Source organism: Rhinichthys klamathensis, unplaced genomic scaffold (assembly GCF_029890125.1).
Source record: "Rhinichthys klamathensis goyatoka isolate OS25496 unplaced genomic scaffold, OSU_Roscu_1.1 h1tg000176l_1, whole genome shotgun sequence".
In the NCBI taxonomy this organism is placed as follows: Eukaryota; Metazoa; Chordata; class Actinopteri; order Cypriniformes; family Leuciscidae; genus Rhinichthys; species Rhinichthys klamathensis.
Genome location: NW_026606705.1, coordinates 1680710 through 1702500, shown reverse-complemented (window position 1 = coordinate 1702500; position 21791 = coordinate 1680710). Strand labels below are relative to the sequence as shown.

General features: G+C 44.5%; 1 protein-coding gene across 1 annotated transcript in view; it reads left to right on the top strand.

The window, feature by feature from the left end:
• ctss1 (cathepsin S, ortholog 1) overlaps positions 1-21685 on the top strand; it is a 23602-nt gene extending 1917 nt beyond the window's left edge. The window contains exons 2-8 of the mRNA XM_056260262.1: positions 5008-5132; positions 10571-10693; positions 11706-11861; positions 18309-18533; positions 19973-20138; positions 21095-21197; positions 21565-21685. Coding sequence (XP_056116237.1) covers positions 5010-5132; positions 10571-10693; positions 11706-11861; positions 18309-18533; positions 19973-20138; positions 21095-21197; positions 21565-21685 — 1017 coding nt within the window. The 5' untranslated portion in view covers positions 5008-5009. The remainder of the gene's footprint in view (positions 1-5007; positions 5133-10570; positions 10694-11705; positions 11862-18308; positions 18534-19972; positions 20139-21094; positions 21198-21564) is intronic.
• Positions 21686-21791: the final 106 nt, after the last annotated feature.

Below are 21791 nucleotides of genomic sequence, written 5' to 3'. Positions count from 1 at the left end.
GTCGGCCATCGCTGAAAGTAGAGCTGGAAGACTTCCATTCCCTCCCCAGGGTGAGTTGTCCCTGAAGAGGAATGCACAAGTCGTAGAAGAGAAGAGATTCTTCCTGCCTGAGGTCCTGGTTTCTCGCTACTTCATTGCCGGTCTCAACTCTCCACCTCCTCTGTCTGAACGGGAGTCGCTTACTCTTCGCCCATTTCGAGCAGTGGTGGATTGCTTGTCTCGGAGAGAGTCAATGGGTTCCTCAAGGTTTTCGTCTGCCTGTCTTCCTGTCATCCCGGAGGGTCGTATGATTGGCGTCGTGACGCTGGGAGACCAGAGTCCCCTTGTTTCGACTCCAGAGGCATCTTCCACACCCGCTGACCTCCGTGGTAAACGAGGGAGACGGGTTTCTTGGGATTCCCCCTCGGAGTCATCGTCATCTGAGCTCACCCAACCAGAGGTGGTCTTCTCTGTTCCTGTTTCGTCCCCCATTGAGCCCGGCCAGCCGATCGCGAGCCCCGCTGTGACCATTGCCCCGCGGCCAAAGAGAAAGAGGAGAAGGAAGGGAGCTTCCTGTTTCCCATCGCCATCTCCTGACTCTGCAGCCGCGAGCGCGGTTCCTGAGCTTGCAACAGTAAGCGCTGTCCCTGAGTCTGCAGCTGAAAGCGCTGTTCCTGAAGCTGCAGGAGGTTAGGGTTAGGGTGAGGTTAGAAGTAGGTCTATCTATCAGGACAGGGGTCCTGTCATGAATTATGTGGCTGTTGTTCCTTTTTTTGGCCATGTGAGGTCCTCAGTGTTCTTTTGTTGTTGTTTTATGCCTGCCACATGTTCTCATTATTGATTAATTAGTTTCACCTGAACCTTGTTAAGTTGCATTTTTAAAACCCCTGTTGTCTTGAGTTCTTTGCTCAGTCTTGAGTTGACTATACCTTTCCGGGAGTTATTTTTCCAGTGTATTTTTGTTTGTTACCGACCTGTTCATGCCTGTTTTTTGGATTATAAGGTTGCCTCCTGTTTTTGGATTATTCAATGATTTTGACTAAGATAGTGGACTCTGATTTTTGCCTGGATTGTACTTTTTGTTTTTGCCATTGCCTCTGCATTTTGAGTCTAATACACCACATTGTGGCACTGAAGTAGTGCTTTGCCCTGCTACGCAGGAGACCTGGGTTCGATTCCCAGTCGGACATAACAGCAACTCCCGTTCAGAACCTCAGGCAGGCTGAACTGGAGCGGGTGGAACTGGAGGCACAGAAGGAGCTGGGGCTGGGGCTGGAGGTGGAGAAGGACGATTAACTAAGGTGGTCAGAGTCTGGTGGATGTCATGGAGAAGTTGTTCATGGCGGCTAAAGGCACTCTCATGAGTCCGCAGTCGCTGCTCATGGTGAAGTACTGTAGCATCATGACTGACCACCGCTGCATACATCTGTTCCAATGATGGAAGACCGGGAGAAGGTCTCTGCTGCGTCTCTGCTGAGTCTTCTTCCATGGCTCAGTCTTGCTGTTCTGTCCGACTGGGAATCGAACCCGGGTCTCCTGCGTAGCAGGGCAAAGCACTACCTCAGTGCCACAATGTGGTGTATTAGACTCAAAATGCAGAGGCAGAGACAAGAACTCAGTTCAAGGGCTTTACTTGAAAAGCAGGGCAAAAGAATCCAACAAGGAATGGCAAAAACAAAAAGTATAATCCAGGCAAAGGTCAGAGTCCACTATTTTAGTCAAAATCATTGAATAATCCAAAAACAGGAGGCAACCTCATAATCCAAAAAACAGGCATGAACAGGTCGGTAACAAACAAAAATACACTGGAAAAATAACTCCCGGAAAGGTATAGTCAACTCAAGACTGAGCAAAGAACTCAAGACAACAGGGGTTTTAAATAGGCAACTTAACAAGGTTCAGGTGAAACTAATTAATCAATAATGAGAACACGTGGCAGGCATAAAACAACAGCAAAAGAACACTGAGGACCTCACATGGCCAAAAAAAGGAACAACAGCCACATAATTCATGACAGGACCCAATTATTCTAATCTCTACGGTAATAGCGACTCATCTGGATTTGCCTCAGTTCTCCAGTCGCTCATAATAACAAGTCGTCTCGCAACACATCAATGTTGTTTTTAATTCAATGAAACTAAATAACAATACGGAGATTAAAGTAAAGTTGTAGTAGAAATTACATCCAAACGGTAGGCTATATTTCGGGAGCCGAAAAGGGAAGAAGAGAAAGTAAGCTTAGTGTAAATATGTTCTGACTGCTGGAATTAAAGTGAAAATCTAAGCAGTCTGTAGCCATGCATTTTTTATTTTTCCTATATTATTTGTATTTTATTTTATTTATTTGTGTTTTGTGGATGTATAGGCTATCTAATTAGATTATTTTGTAAGCTTACTCGCACTTGCATATATTTGCTTATAATAATAGTAAGCGAGCATTAACATTAAAAAATGAATTAAACAACAAACAAATATCAGGGATTAAATAAACAAACCGATTTACTGGGTAAAATTAGCACAACATGTGTTCAGGCATATTCACCCAGCCCTTGGGCTAAAACAACCCAAATCGGGTTGTCCTGAAACAAGTGTTATATTATTTCACATGTACAGTGTTAAATTAACACTCCTCGGTGTACATGTAGGTCCAACTACAGGGTGTTCAAAATTAACACTGAAGTTAATGAGATAATTAAGTGTTTAATTAAGTGATGATTGGCCATTAGTGGTGACACCTAATGTTAATAAGAAGAATCATTGAAGGAAAGAGAAAAAAGAAAAAAAAGAACAGACGGAAATGTTTTATGGAATTTTTGAGATGGTCCTCACTGCAGAACACGAAATCCAGGGGGAGGAGTTAGATTCAGATCCAACTCCTCCCACCTTACATATACCTAAACCTACCCATCTCCGCCCCCTGATCCCTAACCCCACCCCTAATCCTACCCATCTCCGCCCCTTGATCCCTAACCCCACCCCTAATCCTACCCATCTCCGCCCCCTGATCCCTAACCCCACCCCTAATCCTACCCATCACCACCCCTTAGATCTGGATCCAACTCCGCCCCCTGGATCTCGTGTACTGCAATGAGGTGCTACTGGAATTTTTCGTTTCGAGTCGCCATTATGGTGATCAGTGTTTGCTTTAGATGATCAGTGTTTGAATGTTTTACACTTAAACTCTACATATGAGTCATTTTACAAATTGTCATTTTATGTGCTTTCTTGTCAAGTTGCTATGATAGTTTTTACATCAGTCCATTGTGTGTGTGTGTGTGTGTGTGTGTGTGTGTGTGTGTGTGTTTTACAATAACACACATGACATGTGCAGCGTCAGTAACACACCCGTCAGCATCAGCTCTGCTGTCTCAGAGTTACACACCCTCCTGCGGGTGTCAAACGTCTGAACATCACACACACACACACAAGCACAAGCACTTTGTGATTTTATCTGTGAAAGGTGCTATATACATAAAGCTTACTTACTTACTTACACACACACACACACACACACACTTGAATAGTTCCAGAGGTCTGATCCCTGAACTCACCAGAACTCAAACATCAGGCGATGAGAAACACACACTGATAATGGAGTTCACATGACAGACAGAATCAGACAGAGTCGTGCTGGAGACGAGAGAACACAAACAGAAGCGGAGTGTGTGTGTATGTGTGTGTGTGTGTGTATGTGTGTGGAGATAATGATGTGACTTCCTCTTTCAGAAGCTGTTAAAGTGAGGGCAGAAAGTGTGTGTTTATCTCTTCTCTCTCAGACGCTGGTAAGATCCTGCATCTCGTTTACTATATCTATATAGTATATCTATATCTATATCTATATCTATATCTATATCTATATCTATAGCGCTTCATAAAACACTGTGTTTACTGTACAAACATCTGGTAAAAAAAAAAGTTTGTTTTTACATACATTCTAAATCATAAACATCACCATAGCAAACAGGGAACATTCTCTCCCCGTTCATTCAGTTATCTGCTCTTTCATAATGTTCTCAAAACGTTAGAACAAAAACATTATTATGAGCGTTTTCTCTGAAATGTTTTATTTGGATGTTCGACGAATGTTTTTTAAATGTTACTTGTTCCAGAACGTTCAGATTCAAAAGTAACGTTCCATAATGATTGAAGAACGATACGATGGAGTGTTCCCTTAGCGTTCACATAACCCAGAGAAACGTTTAGAAAGCTGGATGTTATGAAGAGTGTGTGTGTGTACTTACAGTACTGGGAATATGAGGGAATACAGGTCCAGGATTATTAGTTATTACACAGTTATTACTATTGATAAAATAAGTACAAGTTCATAAATGCAGAACAGGACAGTAGAATAAAGTGCTGCCCGTTCAGAGAACATTCAGAAATAATGTTTTCATAACTTAATGAAAACATTTTTTTTTTTTTTTTTTTTAGCTGGGTTAAAGACATTTCTTTTTAATATCTAGTCGAGAAAACACCCCAAAAACACATCTTCGTCAATCAGATGTTTCAGAAATACGGTTTTCTGGCAAAAATACCGTAGTACAGGGTAGAAAATGATTTGGTAAAGTTGTAACTGGAGAATGTTTTACAAGAAAATACCAGTTCAGTCTTTCGACTTCAAAATTTCACGTTTAATTTAATGTTATTTACTATTTCTTTATAATTAATTGTGAAATTTACTAGCAGTTTCTGAGTCTCTTATTTTTCATTTTTGAATATAATATTTAAAATGATATTAAATAAAAATAGAATATTATATACTATTTAAAGTATAATATTAATTATATATATATATGATTATTATGTATTTTTATTTAATAACTTGATTTTAATTACTGTAATTTGTTAGCAGATGCTAATAAATGACAAATGATTAACATAAAGCGTTTATGATGCAGTAACACCGGGTTATGGGTAACAGACTTCAGTTTCACAGTCAGATGACATCATAAACACAGAACTGTGTGTGTGTGTGCGTGTGTGTGTGTGTGTGTGTGCGCGTGTGCGTGTGCGTGTGTGTGTGTGCAGGTATGCTGATCATCAGGATTGTTCTGGTTCTTCTGTGTGTGACTCTGGTCTGTTCTGAGATCAGTCGTCTGACGGATCAGTGGATGGCCTGGAAATCTCAACACAATAAGAGCTACAGAAACACAGTGAGTACACACACACACACACACACACACTCTCTCTCTCTGCTCTGTTTGACCCACTGAACTGAGATCAGCAGAATGAGGTTTGTGATGTTCGACACCTGAGCTCTTCACTGACACTATAATGTCATCAATCACATTGTTTAAATCCGAGCCTCGATCGAGACACAATCACAAACACACACACACACACACACACTGCAGGACTGAGCCTCGATCGAGACACAATCAGCTCAAGTGAGCGTAAAATGATTAAATAACGGCAGCCAAGCAGGACTGTGATTGGACAACACTAATCTGACCGAGTAAACCCAAGCTGTCCTGTGTCGTGTCTAGTGCACACTATACAGTGAGTAATCATGTAGTGTGTGTCGTGTCTAGTGCACACTATACAGTGAGTAATCATGTACTGTGTGTCGTGTCTAGTGCACACTATACAGTGAGGAATCATGTAGTGTGTGTCGTGTCTAGTGCACACTATACAGTGAGGAAACATGTAGTGTGTGTCGTGTCTAGTGCACACTATACAGTGAGGAAACATGTAGTGTGTGTTGTGTCTAGTGCACACTATACAGTGAGGAAACATGTAGTGTGTGTTGTGTCTAGTGCACACTATACAGTGAGGAAACATGTAGTGTGTGTTGTGTCTAGTGCACACTATACAGTGAGGAATCATGTAGTGTGTGTTGTGTCTAGTGCACACTATACAGTGAGGAAACATGTAGTGTGTGTTGTGTCTAGTGCACACTATACAGTGAGGAAACATGTAGTGTGTGTCGTGTCTAGTGCACACTATACAGTGAGGAAACATGTAGTGTGTGTTGTGTCTAGTGCACACTATACAGTGAGGAAACATGTAGTGTGTGTTGTGTCTAGTGCACACTATACAGTGAGGAAACATGTAGTGTGTGTTGTGTCTAGTGCACACTATACAGTGAGGAATCATGTAGTGTGTGTTGTGTCTAGTGCACACTATACAGTGAGGAAACATGTAGTGTGTGTTGTGTCTAGTGCACACTATACAGTGAGGAAACATGTAGTGTGTGTCGTGTCTAGTGCACACTATACAGTGAGGAAACATGTAGTGTGTGTCGTGTCTAGTGCACACTATACAGTGAGGAAACATGTAGTGTGTGTTCTGTCTAGTGCACACTATACAGTGAGGAAACATGTAGTGTGTGTTCTGTCTAGTGCACACTATACAGTGAGGAATCATGTAGTGTGTGTTGTGTCTAGTGCACAGTATACAGTGAGGAATCATGTAGTGTGTGTTGTGTCTAGTGCACAGTATACAGTGAGGAATCATGTAGTGTGTGTTGTGTCTAGTGCACACTATACAGTGAGGAATCATGCAGTGTGTGTTCTGTCTAGTGCACACTATACAGTGAGGAAACATGTAGTGTGTGTTCTGTCTAGTGCACACTATACAGTGAGGAATCATGTAGTGTGTGTCGTGTCTAGTGCACACTATACAGTGAGGAATCATGTAGTGTGTGTTGTGTCTAGTGCACACTATACAGTGAGGAAACATGTAGTGTGTGTTCTGTCTAGTGCACACTATACAGTGAGGAAACATGTAGTGTGTGTTCTGTCTAGTGCACACTATACAGTGAGGAAACATGTAGTGTGTGTTCTGTCTAGTGCACACTATACAGTGAGGAATCATGTAGTGTGTGTTGTGTCTAGTGCACACTATACAGTGAGGAATCATGTAGTGTGTGTTGTGTCTAGTGCACACTATACAGTGAGGAAACATGTAGTGTGTGTTCTGTCTAGTGCACACTATACAGTGAGGAAACATGTAGTGTGTGTTCTGTCTAGTGCACACTATACAGTGAGGAATCATGTAGTGTGTGTTGTGTCTAGTGCACAGTATACAGTGAGGAATCATGTAGTGTGTGTTGTGTCTAGTGCACAGTATACAGTGAGGAATCATGTAGTGTGTGTTGTGTCTAGTGCACAGTATACAGTGAGGAATCGTGTAGTGTGTGTTGTGTCTAGTGCACAGTATACAGTGAGGAATCATGTAGTGTGTGTTGTGTCTAGTGCACAGTATACAGTGAGGAATCATGTAGTGTGTGTTGTGTCTAGTGCACACTATACAGTGAGGAATCATGTAGTATGTGTTCTGTCTAGTGCACACTATACAGTGAGGAAACATGTAGTGTGTGTTGTGTCTAGTGCACACTATACAGTGAGTAATCATGTAGTGTGTGTCGTGTCTAGTGCACAGTATACAGTGAGGAAACATGTAGTGTGTGTTGTGTCTAGTGCACACTATACAGTGAGTAATCATGTAGTGTGTGTCGTGTCTAGTGCACACTATACAGTGAGGAAACATGTAGTGTGTCTTCTGTCTAGTGCACACTATACAGTGAGGAATCATGTAGTGTGTGTTGTGTCTAGTGCACAGTATACAGTGAGGAATCATGTAGTGTGTGTTGTGTCTAGTGCACACTATACAGTGAGGAATCATGTAGTATGTGTTCTGTCTAGTGCACACTATACAGTGAGGAAACATGTAGTGTGTGTTGTGTCTAGTGCACACTATACAGTGAGTAATCATGTAGTGTGTGTCGTGTCTAGTGCACAGTATACAGTGAGGAAACATGTAGTGTGTGTCGTGTCTAGTGCACACTATACAGTAAGTAATCATGTAGTGTGTGTCGTGTCTAGTGCACAGTATACAGTGAGGAAACATGTAGTGTGTGTCGTGTCTAGTGCACACTATACAGTGAGGAAACATGTAGTGTGTGTTGTGTCTAGTGCACACTATACAGTGAGGAAACATGTAGTATGTGTTGTGTCTAGTGCACAGTATACAGTGAGGAATCATGTAGTGTGTGTTGTGTCTAGTGCACACTATACAGTGAGGAATCATGTAGTGTGTGTTGTGTCTAGTGCACACTATACAGTGAGGAAACATGTAGTGTGTGTCGTTTCTAGTGCACACTATACAGTGAGGAAACATGTAGTGTGTGTCGTGTCTAGTGGACAGTATACAGTGAGGAAACATGTAATGTGTGTCGTGTCTAGTGCACACTATACAGTGAGGAATAATGTAGTGTGTGTCGTGTCTAGTGCACACTATACAGTGAGGAAACATGTAGTGTGTGTCGTGTCTAGTGCACAGTATACAGTGAGGAAACATGTAGTGTGTGTTGTGTCTAGTGCACACTATACAGTGAGGAATCATGTAGTGTGTGTCTAGTGCACACAATACAGTGAGGAAACATGTAGTGTGTGTTGTGTCTAGTGCACAGTATACAGTGAGGAATCGTGTAGTGTGTGTTGTGTCTAGTGCACACTATACAGTGAGGAAACATGTAGTGTGTGTTGTCTCTAGTGCACACTATACAGTGAGGAAACATGTAGTGTGTGTTGTGTCTAGTGCACACTATACAGTGAGGAAACATGTAGTGTGTGTTGTGTCTAGTGCACACTATACAGTGAGGAAACATGTAGTGTGTGTTGTGTCTAGTGCACACTAGAATCATGTAGTGTGTGTTGTGTCTAGTGCACAGTATACAGTGAGGAAACATGTAGTGTGTGTTGTGTCTAGTGCACACTATACAGTGAGGAATCATGTAGTGTGTGTTCTGTCTAGTGCACAGTATACAGTGAGGAATCATGTAGTGTGTGTCGTGTCTAGTGCACACTATACAGTGAGGAATCATGTAGTGTGTGTTGTGTCTAGTGCACACTATACAGTGAGGAAACATGTAGTGTGTGTTGTGTCTAGTGCACACTATACAGTGAGGAATCATGTAGTGTGTGTTGTGTCTAGTGCACAGTATACAGTGAGGAAACATGTAGTGTGTGTCGAGTCTAGTGCACAGTATACAGTGAGGAAACATGTAGTGTGTGTCGTGTCTACTGCACACTATACAGTGAGGAATAATGTAGTGTGTGTCGTGTCTAGTGCACACTATACAGTGAGGAAACATGTAGTGTGTGTTGTGTCTAGTGCACAGTATACAGTGAGGAATCATGTAGTGTGTGTCGTGTCTAGTGCACACTATACAGTGAGGAAACATGTAGTGTGTGTTGTGTCTAGTGCACACTATACAGTGAGGAAACATGTAGTGTGTGTTGTGTCTAGTGCACAGTATACAGTGAGGAATCATGTAGTGTGTGTTGTGTCTAGTGCACAGTATACAGTGAGGAAACATGTAGTGTGTGTCGAGTCTAGTGCACAGTATACAGTGAGGAAACATGTAGTGTGTGTTGTGTCTAGTGCACAGTATACAGTGAGGAAACATGTAGTGTGTGTCGAGTCTAGTGCACAGTATACAGTGAGGAAACATGTAGTGTGTGTCGAGTCTAGTGCACAGTATACAGTGAGGAAACATGTAGTGTGTGTCGTGTCTACTGCACACTATACAGTGAGGAATAATGTAGTGTGTGTCGTGTCTAGTGCACACTATACAGTGAGGAAACATGTAGTGTGTGTTGTGTCTAGTGCACAGTATACAGTGAGGAATCATGTAGTGTGTGTCGTGTCTAGTGCACACTATACAGTGAGGAAACATGTAGTGTGTGTTGTGTCTAGTGCACACTATACAGTGAGGAAACATGTAGTGTGTGTTGTGTCTAGTGCACAGTATACAGTGAGGAATCATGTAGTGTGTGTCGTGTCTAGTGCACACTATACAGTGAGGAAACATGTAGTGTGTGTCGAGTCTAGTGCACAGTATACAGTGAGGAAACATGTAGTGTGTGTTGTGTCTAGTGCACAGTATACAGTGAGGAAACATGTAGTGTGTGTCGAGTCTAGTGCACAGTATACAGTGAGGAAACATGTAGTGTGTGTCGAGTCTAGTGCACAGTATACAGTGAGGAAACATGTAGTGTGTGTCGTGTCTACTGCACACTATACAGTGAGGAATAATGTAGTGTGTGTCGTGTCTAGTGCACACTATACAGTGAGGAAACATGTAGTGTGTGTTGTGTCTAGTGCACAGTATACAGTGAGGAATCATGTAGTGTGTGTCGTGTCTAGTGCACACTATACAGTGAGGAAACATGTAGTGTGTGTTGTGTCTAGTGCACACTATACAGTGAGGAAACATGTAGTGTGTGTTGTGTCTAGTGCACAGTATACAGTGAGGAATCATGTAGTATGTGTTCTGTCTAGTGCACACTATACAGTGAGGAAACATGTAGTGTGTGTTGTGTCTAGTGCACAGTATACAGTGAGGAATCATGTAGTATGTGTTCTGTCTAGTGCACACTATACAGTGAGGAAACATGTAGTGTGTGTTGTGTCTAGTGCACACTATACAGTGAGGAATCATGCAGTGTGTGTCGTGTCTAATGCACACTATACAGTGAGGAATCATGCAGTGTGTGTCGTGTCTAGTGCACACTATACAGACAGGAATCATGTAGTGTGTTTGTGTGTGTGCGTGTGTGTGTGTGTGTGCGTGTGTGTGTTGCAGAGAGAGGAGCGCCACAGGAGAGCCGTCTGGGAGCAGAATCTGTTGGAGATCCTCAAACACAACGAGGAGACGGCCGTCGGTCTGCACACATACACACTGGGACTGAACCAGCTGAGCGACATGGTGCTTTAACACACACACACACACTGGGACTGAACCAGCTCAGCGACATGGTGCTTTAACACACACACACACACACACACACACACACTGGGACTGAACCAGCTCAGCGACATGGTGCTTTAACACACACACACACACTGGGACTGAACCAGCTCAGCGACATGGTGCTTTAACACACACACACACACTGGGACTGAACCAGCTCAGCGACATGGTGCTTTAACACACACACACACACTGGGACTTAACCAGCTCAGCGACATGGTGCTTTAACACACACACACACACACACACACATACACTGGGACTGAACCAGCTCAGCGACATGGTGCTTTATCACACACACACACACACACACACACACACACACACACACACACACACACACACACACACACACACACACACACACACACACACACACACTGGGACTGAACCAGCTCAGCGACATGGTGCTTTATCACACACACACACACACACACACACACACACACACACACACACACACACACACACACACACACTGGGACTGAACCAGCTCAGCGACATGGTGCTTTATCACACACACACATTAATAAAATATACATTTAAAATAAATAATTTAAAGTAAAAACAATCTGCATAAAAAAAACATAAAAATGCCAAATTCAAGCCATATTAAAATATAAACAATCAAAATGAAACTGATTTAAATGAATTAAATCATTAAAATGTAATTTTAAATTACAATAAATTTCTAAACATTCATAAATTACATTAGAAGTCAAATTGATCAAAATGAAGTGAGCTTGTGTTTATTATATTAATACAACGAGAAAGAATATCATTTTTTTTAAAGAAAATCAACCTTAATAATTAAAATAAATAATTAAAAATATTTTTTTCTCATTTTATGAAGCATAAATTCACTTCATTTTGATAATTTTTTTAGAAAAGAAAAGCCCTTTCTTTATGTCAGTGCAGGTCAAAGGTCACATGAACGGTGTGTGTGTGTGTGTGTGTGTGTGTTCAGAATGCAGATGAAGTCAATCCTCTGATGAACGGTTTATTGGAGGAAGATCTTCCCGAAGTCAACGTGACGTTCAGACCTCTGTCACACGATCACCGGCCCGTCCCACCCAGAGTCAACTGGACGGAGCACGGGATGGTCAGTCCCGTCCAGAACCAGGTGTGTGTGTGTGTGTGTGTGTGCGATCACAGGAGCGTAACACGTGTCTGATCAGGAGCGTAACACTTGTATGATCACAGGAGCGTAACACTTGTATGATCACAGGAGCGTAACACTTGTATGATCACAGGAGCGTAACACGTGTATGATCACAGGAGCGTAACACTTGTATGATCACAGGAGCGTAACACGTGTGTGATCAGGAGCGTAACACTTGTATGATCACAGGAGCGTAACACGTGTGTGATCACAGGAGCGTAACACTTGTATGATCACAGGAGCGTAACACGTGTGTGATCACAGGAGCGTAACACTTGTGTGATCACATGAGCGTAACACGTGTGTGATCACAGGAGCGTAACACGTGTGTGATCACAGGAGCGTAACACGTGTGTGATCACAGGAGCGTAACACTTGTGTGATCACATGAGCGTAACACGTGTGTGATCACAGGAGCGTAACACGTGTGTGATCACATGAGCGTAACACTTGTATGATCACAGGAGCGTAACACTTGCATGATCACAGGAGCGTAACACGTGTGTGATCACAGGAGCGTAACACGTGTGTGATCACATGAGCGTAACACGTGTCTGATCACAGGAGCGTAACACTTGTATGATCACATGAGCGTAACACTTGTATGATCACAGGAGCGTAACACTTGTATGATCACAGGAGCGTAACACGTGTATGATCACATGAGCGTAACACTTGTATGATCACATGAGCGTAACACGTGTGTGATCACAGGAGCGCAACACGTGTGTGATCACAGGAGCGTAACACTTGTATGATCACATGAGCGTAACACGTGTGTGATCACAGGAGCGTAACACGTGTGTGATCACAGGAGCGTAACATGTGTGTGATCACAGGAGCGTAACACTTGTATGATCACAGGAGCGTAACACTTGTATGATCACAGGAGCGTAACACGTGTGTGATCACATGAGCGTAACACGTGTGTGATCACAGGAGCGTAACACTTGTATGATCACATGAGCGTAACACGTGTGTGATCACAGGAGCGTAACACTTGTATGATCACAGGAGCGTAACACGTGTGTGATCACAGGAGCGTAACACTTGTATGATCACATGAGCGTAACACGTGTGTGATCACATGAGCGTAACACGTGTGTGATCACAGGAGCGTAACACGTGTGTGATCATAGGAGCGTAACACGTGTGTGATCACAGGAGCGTAACACTTGTGTGATCACAGGAGCGTAAAACACTTGTGTGATCACAGGAGCGTAACACGTGTGTGATCACAGGAGCGTAACACTTGTATGATCACAGGAGCGTAACACGTGTGTGATCACAGGAGCGTAACACTTGTGTGATCACATGAGCGTAACACGTGTGTGATCACAGGAGCGTAACACGTGTGTGATCACAGGAGCGTAACACGTGTGTGATCACATGAGCGTAACACGTGTGTGATCACAGGAGCGTAACACTTGTATGATCACATGAGCGTAACACGTGTGTGATCACAGGAGCGTAACACTTGTATGATCACAGGAGCGTAACACTTGTATGATCACAGGAGCGTAACACGTGTGTGATCACAGGAGCGTAACACGTGTGTGATCACAGGAGCGTAACATGTGTGTGATCACAGGAGCGTAACACGTGTGTGATCACATGAGCGTAACACGTGTGTGATCACAGGAGCGTAACACTTGTATGATCACATGAGCGTAACACGTGTATGATCACAGGAGCATAACACTTGTATGATCACAGGAGCGTAACACCTGTATGATCACAGGAGCGTAACACTTGTATGATCACAGGAGCGTAACACGTGTGTGATCACATGAGCGTAACACTTGTATGATCACAGGAGCGTAACACGTGTATGATCACAGGAGCATAACACTTGTATGATCACAGGAGCGTAACACTTGTATGATCACAGGAGCGTAACACTTGTGTGATCACAGGAGCGTAACACTTGTGTGATCACAGGAGCGTAACACTTGTATGATCACAGGAGCGTAACACTTGTGTGATCACAGGAGCGTAACACTTGTGTGATCACAGGAGCGTAACACTTGTATGATCACATGAGCGTAACACTTGTGTGATCACAGGAGCGTAACACTTGTGTGATCACAGGAGCGTAACACTTGTATGATCACAGGAGCGTAACACGTATCTGATCACAGGAGCGTAACACGTGTGTGATCACAGGAGCGTAACACGTGTGTGATCACAGGAGCGTAACACGTGTGTGATCACAGGAGCGTAACACGTGTGTGATCACAGGAATGTAACACGTATGTGATCACAGGAGCGTAACACGTGTGTGATCACAGGAGCGTAACACGTGTATGATCACATGAGCGTAACACTTGTATGATCACAGGAGCGTAACACGTGTATGATCACAGGAGCGTAACACTTGTATGATCACAGGAGCGTAACACTTGTATGATCACATGAGCGTAACACTTGTATGATCACAGGAGCGTAACACGTGTATGATCACAGGAGCGTAACACGTGTATGATCACATGAGCGTAACACTTGTATGATCACAGGAGCGTAACACGTGTATGATCACAGGAGCGTAACACTTGTATGATCACAGGAGCGTAACACTTGTATGATCACATGAGCGTAACACTTGTATGATCACAGGAGCGTAACACGTGTGTGATCACAGGAGCGTAACACGTGTGTGATCACAGGAGCGTAAGACTTGTATGATCACAGGAGCGTAACACGTGTGTGATCACAGGAGCGTAACACTTGTTTGATCACAGGAGCGTAACACGTGTGTGATCACAGGAGCGTAACACTTGTGTGATCACATGAGCGTAACACGTGTGTGATCACAGGAGCGTAACACGTGTGTTATCACAGGAGCGTAACACGTGTGTGATCACAGGAGCGTAACACTTGTGTGATCACATGAGCGTAACACGTGTGTGATCACAGGAGCGTAACACGTGTGTGATCACATGAGCGTAACACTTGTATGATCACAGGAGCGTAACACTTGTATGATCACAGGAGCGTAACACTTGTATGATCACAGGAGCGTAACACGTGTGTGATCACAGGAGCGTAACACGTGTGTGATCACATGAGCGTAACACGTGTCTGATCACAGGAGCGTAACACTTGTATGATCACAGGAGCGTAACACGTGTGTGATCACATGAGCGTAACACGTGTATGATCACATGAGCGTAACACTTGTATGATCACATGAGCGTAACACGTGTGTGATCACAGGAGCGTAACACGTGTGTGATCACAGGAGCGTAACACGTGTGTGATCACAGGAGCGTAACACTTGTATGATCACATGAGCGTAACACGTGTGTGATCACAGGAGCGTAACACGTGTGTGATCACAGGAGCGTAACACGTGTGTGATCACATGAGCGTAACACTTGTATGATCACAGGAGCGTAACACTTGTATGATCACAGGAGCGTAACACGTGTGTGATCACAGGAGCGTAACACGTGTGTGATCACATGAGCGTAACACGTGTCTGATCACAGGAGCGTAACACTTGTATGATCACAGGAGCGTAACACGTGTGTGATCACATGAGCGTAACACGTGTATGATCACATGAGCGTAACACTTGTATGATCACATGAGCGTAACACGTGTGTGATCACAGGAGCGTAACACGTGTGTGATCACAGGAGCGTAACACTTGTATGATCACAGGAGCGTAACATGTGTGTGATCACAGGAGCGTAACACGTGTGTGATCACAGGAGCGTAACACGTGTGTGATCACATGAGCGTAACACGTGTCTGATCACAGGAGCGTAACACTTGTATGATCACAGGAGCGTAACACGTGTGTGATCACATGAGCGTAACACGTGTATGATCACATGAGCGTAACACTTGTGTGATCACATGAGCGTAACACGTGTGTGATCACAGGAGCGTAACACGTGTGTGATCACAGGAGCGTAACATGTGTGTGATCACAGGAGCGTAACACGTGTGTGATCACAGGAGCGTAACACGTGTGTGATCACAGGAGCGTAACACGTGTGTGATCACAGGAGCGTAACGTGTGTGATCACAGGAGCGTAACACGTGTGTGATCACATGAGCGTAACACTTGTATGATCACAGGAGCGTAACACGTGTGTGATCACAGGAGCGTAACACGTGTGTGATCACAGGAGCGTAACATGTGTGTGATCACAGGAGCGTAACACTTGTATGATCACATGAGCGTAACACGTGTGTGATCACAGGAGCGTAACACTTGTATGATCACATGAGCGTAACACGTGTGTGATCACAGGAGCGTAACACTTGTGTGATCACAGGAGCGTAACACTTGTGTGATCACAGGAGCGTAACATGTATGTGATCACAGGAGCGTAACACGTGTGTGATCACAGGAGCGTAACGTGTGTGATCACAGGAGCGTAACACTTGTATGATCACAGGAGCGTAACACGTGTGTGATCACAGGAGCGTAACACTTGTATGATCACATGAGCGTAACACGTGTGTGATCACAGGAGCGTAACACTTGTATGATCACAGGAGCGTAACACTTGTATGATCACAGGAGCGTAACACTTGTATGATCACAGGAGCGTAACACTTGTATGATCACAGGAGCGTAACACTTGTATGATCACAGGAGCGTAACACTTGTATGATCACAGGAGCGTAACACTTGTATGATCACAGGAGCGTAACACGTGTGTGATCACAGGAGCGTAACACTTGTATGATCACATGAGCGTAACACGTGTGTGATCACAGGAGCGTAACATGTGTGTGATCACAGGAGCGTAACACTTGTATGATCACAGGAGCGTAACACTTGTATGATCACATGAGCGTAACACGTGTATGATCACAGGAGCGTAACATGTGTGTGATCACAGGAGCGTAACACTTGTATGATCACAGGAGCGTAACACTTGTATGATCACAGGAGCGTAACACGTGTGTGATCACATGAGCGTAACACTTGTATGATCACAGGAGCGTAACATGTGTGTGATCACAGGAGCGTAACACTTGTATGATCACATGAGCGTAACACTTGTATGATCACAGGAGCGTAACACGTGTGTGATCACATGAGCGTAACACTTGTATGATCACAGGAGCGTAACACGTGTGTGATCACAGGAGCGTAACATGTGTGTGATCACAGGAGCGTAACACTTGTATGATCACATGAGCGTAACACTTGTATGATCACAGGAGCGTAACACGTGTGTGATCACAGGAGCGTAACACTTGTATGATCACAGGAGCGTAACACTTGTATGATCACAGGAGCGTAACACTTGTATGATCACATGAGCGTAACACGTGTATGATCACAGGAGCGTAACACTTGTATGATCACATGAGCGTAACACGTATGATCACAGGAGCGTAACACGTGTGTGATCACAGGAGCGTAACACGTGTGTGATCACAGGAGCGTAACACTTGTATGATCACATGAGCGTAACACGTGTATGATCACAGGAGCGTAACACGTATGATCACAGGAGCGTAACACGTGTGTGATCACAGGAGCGTAACACGTGTGTGATCACAGGAGCGTAACACGTGTGTGATCACATGAGCGTAACACGTGTATGATCACAGGAGCGTAACACTTGTGTGATCACAGGAGCGTAACACGTGTATGATCACAGGAGCGTAACACTTGTGTGATCACAGGAGCGTAACACGTGTATGATCACAGGAGCGTAACACGTGTGTGATCACATGAGCGTAACACGTGTCTGATCACAGGAGCGTAACACTTGTATGATCACAGGAGCGTAACACTTGTATGATCACATGAGCGTAACACGTGTATGATCACAGGAGCGTAACACTTGTATGATCACATGAGCGTAACACGTATGATCACAGGAGCGTAACACGTGTGTGATCACAGGAGCGTAACACGTGTGTGATCACAGGAGCGTAACACTTGTATGATCACATGAGCGTAACACGTGTATGATCACAGGAGCGTAACACGTATGATCACAGGAGCGTAACACGTGTGTGATCACAGGAGCGTAACACGTGTGTGATCACAGGAGCGTAACACGTGTGTGATCACATGAGCGTAACACGTGTATGATCACAGGAGCGTAACACTTGTGTGATCACAGGAGCGTAACACGTGTGTGATCACAGGAGCGTAACACTTGTGTGATCACAGGAGCGTAACACTTGTGTGATCACAGGAGCGTAACACGTGTGTGATCACAGGAGCGTAACACTTGTATGATCACATGAGCGTAACACGTGTATGATCACAGGAGCGTAACACTTGTGTGATCACAGGAGCGTAACACTTGTGTGATCACAGGAGCGTAACACTTGTATGATCACATGAGCGTAACGTGTGTGATCACAGGAGCGTAACACTTGTATGATCACATGAGCGTAACACGTGTGTGTGTGTGTGTTTAGGGCCGGTGCGGCTCCTGCTGGGCCTTCAGTGCTGCCGGGGCTCTGGAAGGGCAGATGAAGCGGAGAACCGGCGCTCTGGTTCCGTTGAGTCCACAGAACCTGCTGGACTGCAGTGTGAGCTTGGGGAACCGAGGCTGTAAGGGCGGATATCTGAGCCGAGCGTTTCTCTACGTCATCCAGAACAACGGCATCGACTCAAACACCTTCTACCCGTATGAACACAAGGTACTTCAGAATGAGACGGACACAGTTTCCCTGAGGTCTAAAACACATGTGAATCAGACCAGAGCCTTTACGTTCACTACAGCAATGTTTATGGGGAATGGGATAAAGCAGGGAATCTCCAAGCTGGAGGTGTGCGACCCCTGGAGGTTCCTGAGGGAACTGCAGAGGGCTGATGAAAAGCTGATAAAAAAAATTAAAACACTCACTAAAAATTGTTGAAATGATAAAAATTTAAATAAATAATTTAAAAACAAAAATATGTGACACTTATTGATTTTTTTTATTAAATATTAAAAATGTAATATTAAAATACATAGCTTTAATTAAAATAAACCCCTAAATTATTTAAAATGAAAAATAATTACAAACAATTAAAATAAAATCCCAAATATTTTATTTGTTTAGCTGCATGTCATGGGACTATTAACCATCATCAGAGAACCGTGTGTTGTTAAATGATTGAAACTTCAGGAGAGTGTGTCGATACTGGGGAGAGCTGGTGTTTGTGTGTGTGTGTGTGTGTGTGTGTGATGTTGTGGTGATGTGTGTGTGTGTGTGTGTGTGTGTGTGTGTGTGTGTGTGTGTGTGTGTGTGTGTACAGGAGGGTGTGTGTCGATACTCAGTGACGGGGAGAGCTGATGTGTGTGTGTGTGTGTGTGTGTGTGTACAGGAGGGTGTGTGTCGATACTCAGTGACGGGGAGAGCTGATGTGTGTGTGTGTGTGTGTGTGTGTACAGGAGGGTGTGTGTCGATACTCAGTGACGGGGAGAGCTGATGTGTGTGTGTGTGTGTGTGTGTGTGTGTGTGTGTGTACAGGAGGGTGTGTGTCGATACTCAGTGATGGGGAGAGCTGATGTGTGTGTGTGTGTGTGTGTGTGTACAGGAGGGTGTGTGTCGATACTCAGTGACGGGGAGAGCTGATGTGTGTGTGTGTGTGTGTGTGTGTGTACAGGAGGGTGTGTGTCGATACTCAGTGATGGGGAGAGCTGATGTGTGTGTGTGTGTGTGTACAGGAGGGTGTGTGTCGATACTCAGTGATGGGGAGAGCTGATGTGTGTGTGTGTGTGTGTGTGTGTGTGTGTACAGGAGGATGTGTGTCGATACTCAGTGATGGGGAGAGCTGATGTGTGTGTGTGTGTGTGTGTGTGTACAGGAGGGTGTGTGTCGATACTCAGTGACGGGGAGAGCTGATGTGTGTGTGTGTGTGTGTGTGTGTGTGTGTGTGTGTGTGTACAGGAGGGTATGTGTCGATACTCAGTGATGGGGAGAGCTGATGTGTGTGTGTGTGTGTGTGTGTGTACAGGAGGGTGTGTGTCGATACTCAGTGATGGGGAGAGCTGATGTGTGTGTGTGTGTGTGTGTGTGTACAGGAGGGTGTGTGTCGATACTCAGTGATGGGGAGAGCTGATGTGTGTGTGTGTGTGTGTGTGTGTGTACAGGAGGGTGTGTGTCGATACTCAGTGAAGGGGAGAGCTGGATATTGCTCTAGTTTCCGGGTTCTTCCGCGTCACGACGAGGCAGCGCTTCAGATTGCCGTCGCTAACATCGGCCCGGTGTCCGTCGGTGTGAACGCCAAACTGGCTTCATTCCACAGATACAGAGGAGGTGAGACATACACACACACACACACTCATACACACACACTAACCCGACCCATAAACTTACCCATCACACACACACACACAACCACACTAACCCGAGCCCTAAACCTACCCATCACACACATACACACACACAAACTCGAGCCCTAAACCTATCACACACACACAGTCAGACATACACACACACACACACACACTAACCCGACCCATAAACTTATCCATCACACACACACACACAACCACACTAACCCGAGCCCTAAACCTACCCATAACACACACACACACACACAAACTCGAGCCCTAAACCTGCCCATCACACACACACACACACACACAAACTCGAGCCCTAAACCTACCCATCACACACACACAGTCAGACACACACACACACACACACACACTAACCCGACCCCTAAACCTACCCATCACACACACACACACACTAACCCGAGCCCTAAACCTACCCATCACACACACAGTCAGACACACACACACACACTAACCCGAGCCCTAAACCTACCCATCACACACACACAGTCAGACACACACACACACACACACACACTAACCCGACCCCTAAACCTACCCATCACACACACACACACACACACACACACAAACTCGAGCCCTAAACCTACCCATCACACACACACAGTCAGACACACACACACACACACACACAAACACACACACACTAACCCAAGCCCTAAACCTACCCATCACACACACAGACACACACACACTAACCCGACCCCTAAACCTACCCATCACACACACAGACACACACACAAACTCGAGCCCTAAACCTACCCATCACACACACACACACACACACACACACACACACTAACCCGAGCCCTAAACCTACCCATCACACACACACAGTCAGACACACACACACTAACCCGACCCTTAAACCTACCCATCACACACACACATTGATGATCTGTGTGTGTTCAGGCATCTACAGTGACCCGCACTGCCGCGGGCTGGTCAATCATGCGGTTCTGGTGGTGGGTTACGGGTCGGAGAACGGCCTCGACTACTGGCTGCTCAAGAACAGGTTCTGCTCGCACTCACAAACACCAGAGGAGCTCATCATCACTACAGGCTGTGTCATGGTTTTAAAACGTGATTCTAACATTATATGTTAGCATTTTTTATAATAGTATTAATAATTATTGTAAAGACAATATTACTATTTTTTATAAATATAATATTTTATATTTGTTTATATAATAATGTCAGACTTCAGTACCTGCAAGTCCCAGTGTTTCAGTTTGAGCTCTAGTGACCTCTAGTGGTGTAAATGTGAAATTTGATTATTTGAGGCCAATAACTCTTGTTTTCTCTCTCTCTCTCTCTCTCTCTCTCTCTCTCTCTCTCTCTCTCTCTCTCTCTCTCTCTCTCTCTCTCTCTCTCTCTCTCAGCTGGGGGACGGCGTGGGGTGAGAAGGGCTTCATACGCATGGCACGAAATAAAAACATGTGTGGAATCTCCAGCTTTGCCATTTACCCCACCGTCTCCGATCGAGTCGGATCTGACTCCTGAAACTCCTGATTTCAGGAAGCCTGTCGAAGCCTTTAGTTCACATCTCAAGTTTCACTGTGATCAAAGCCACTTCACAGCCTCGCTCACACAGATATCTGCCTTTGGT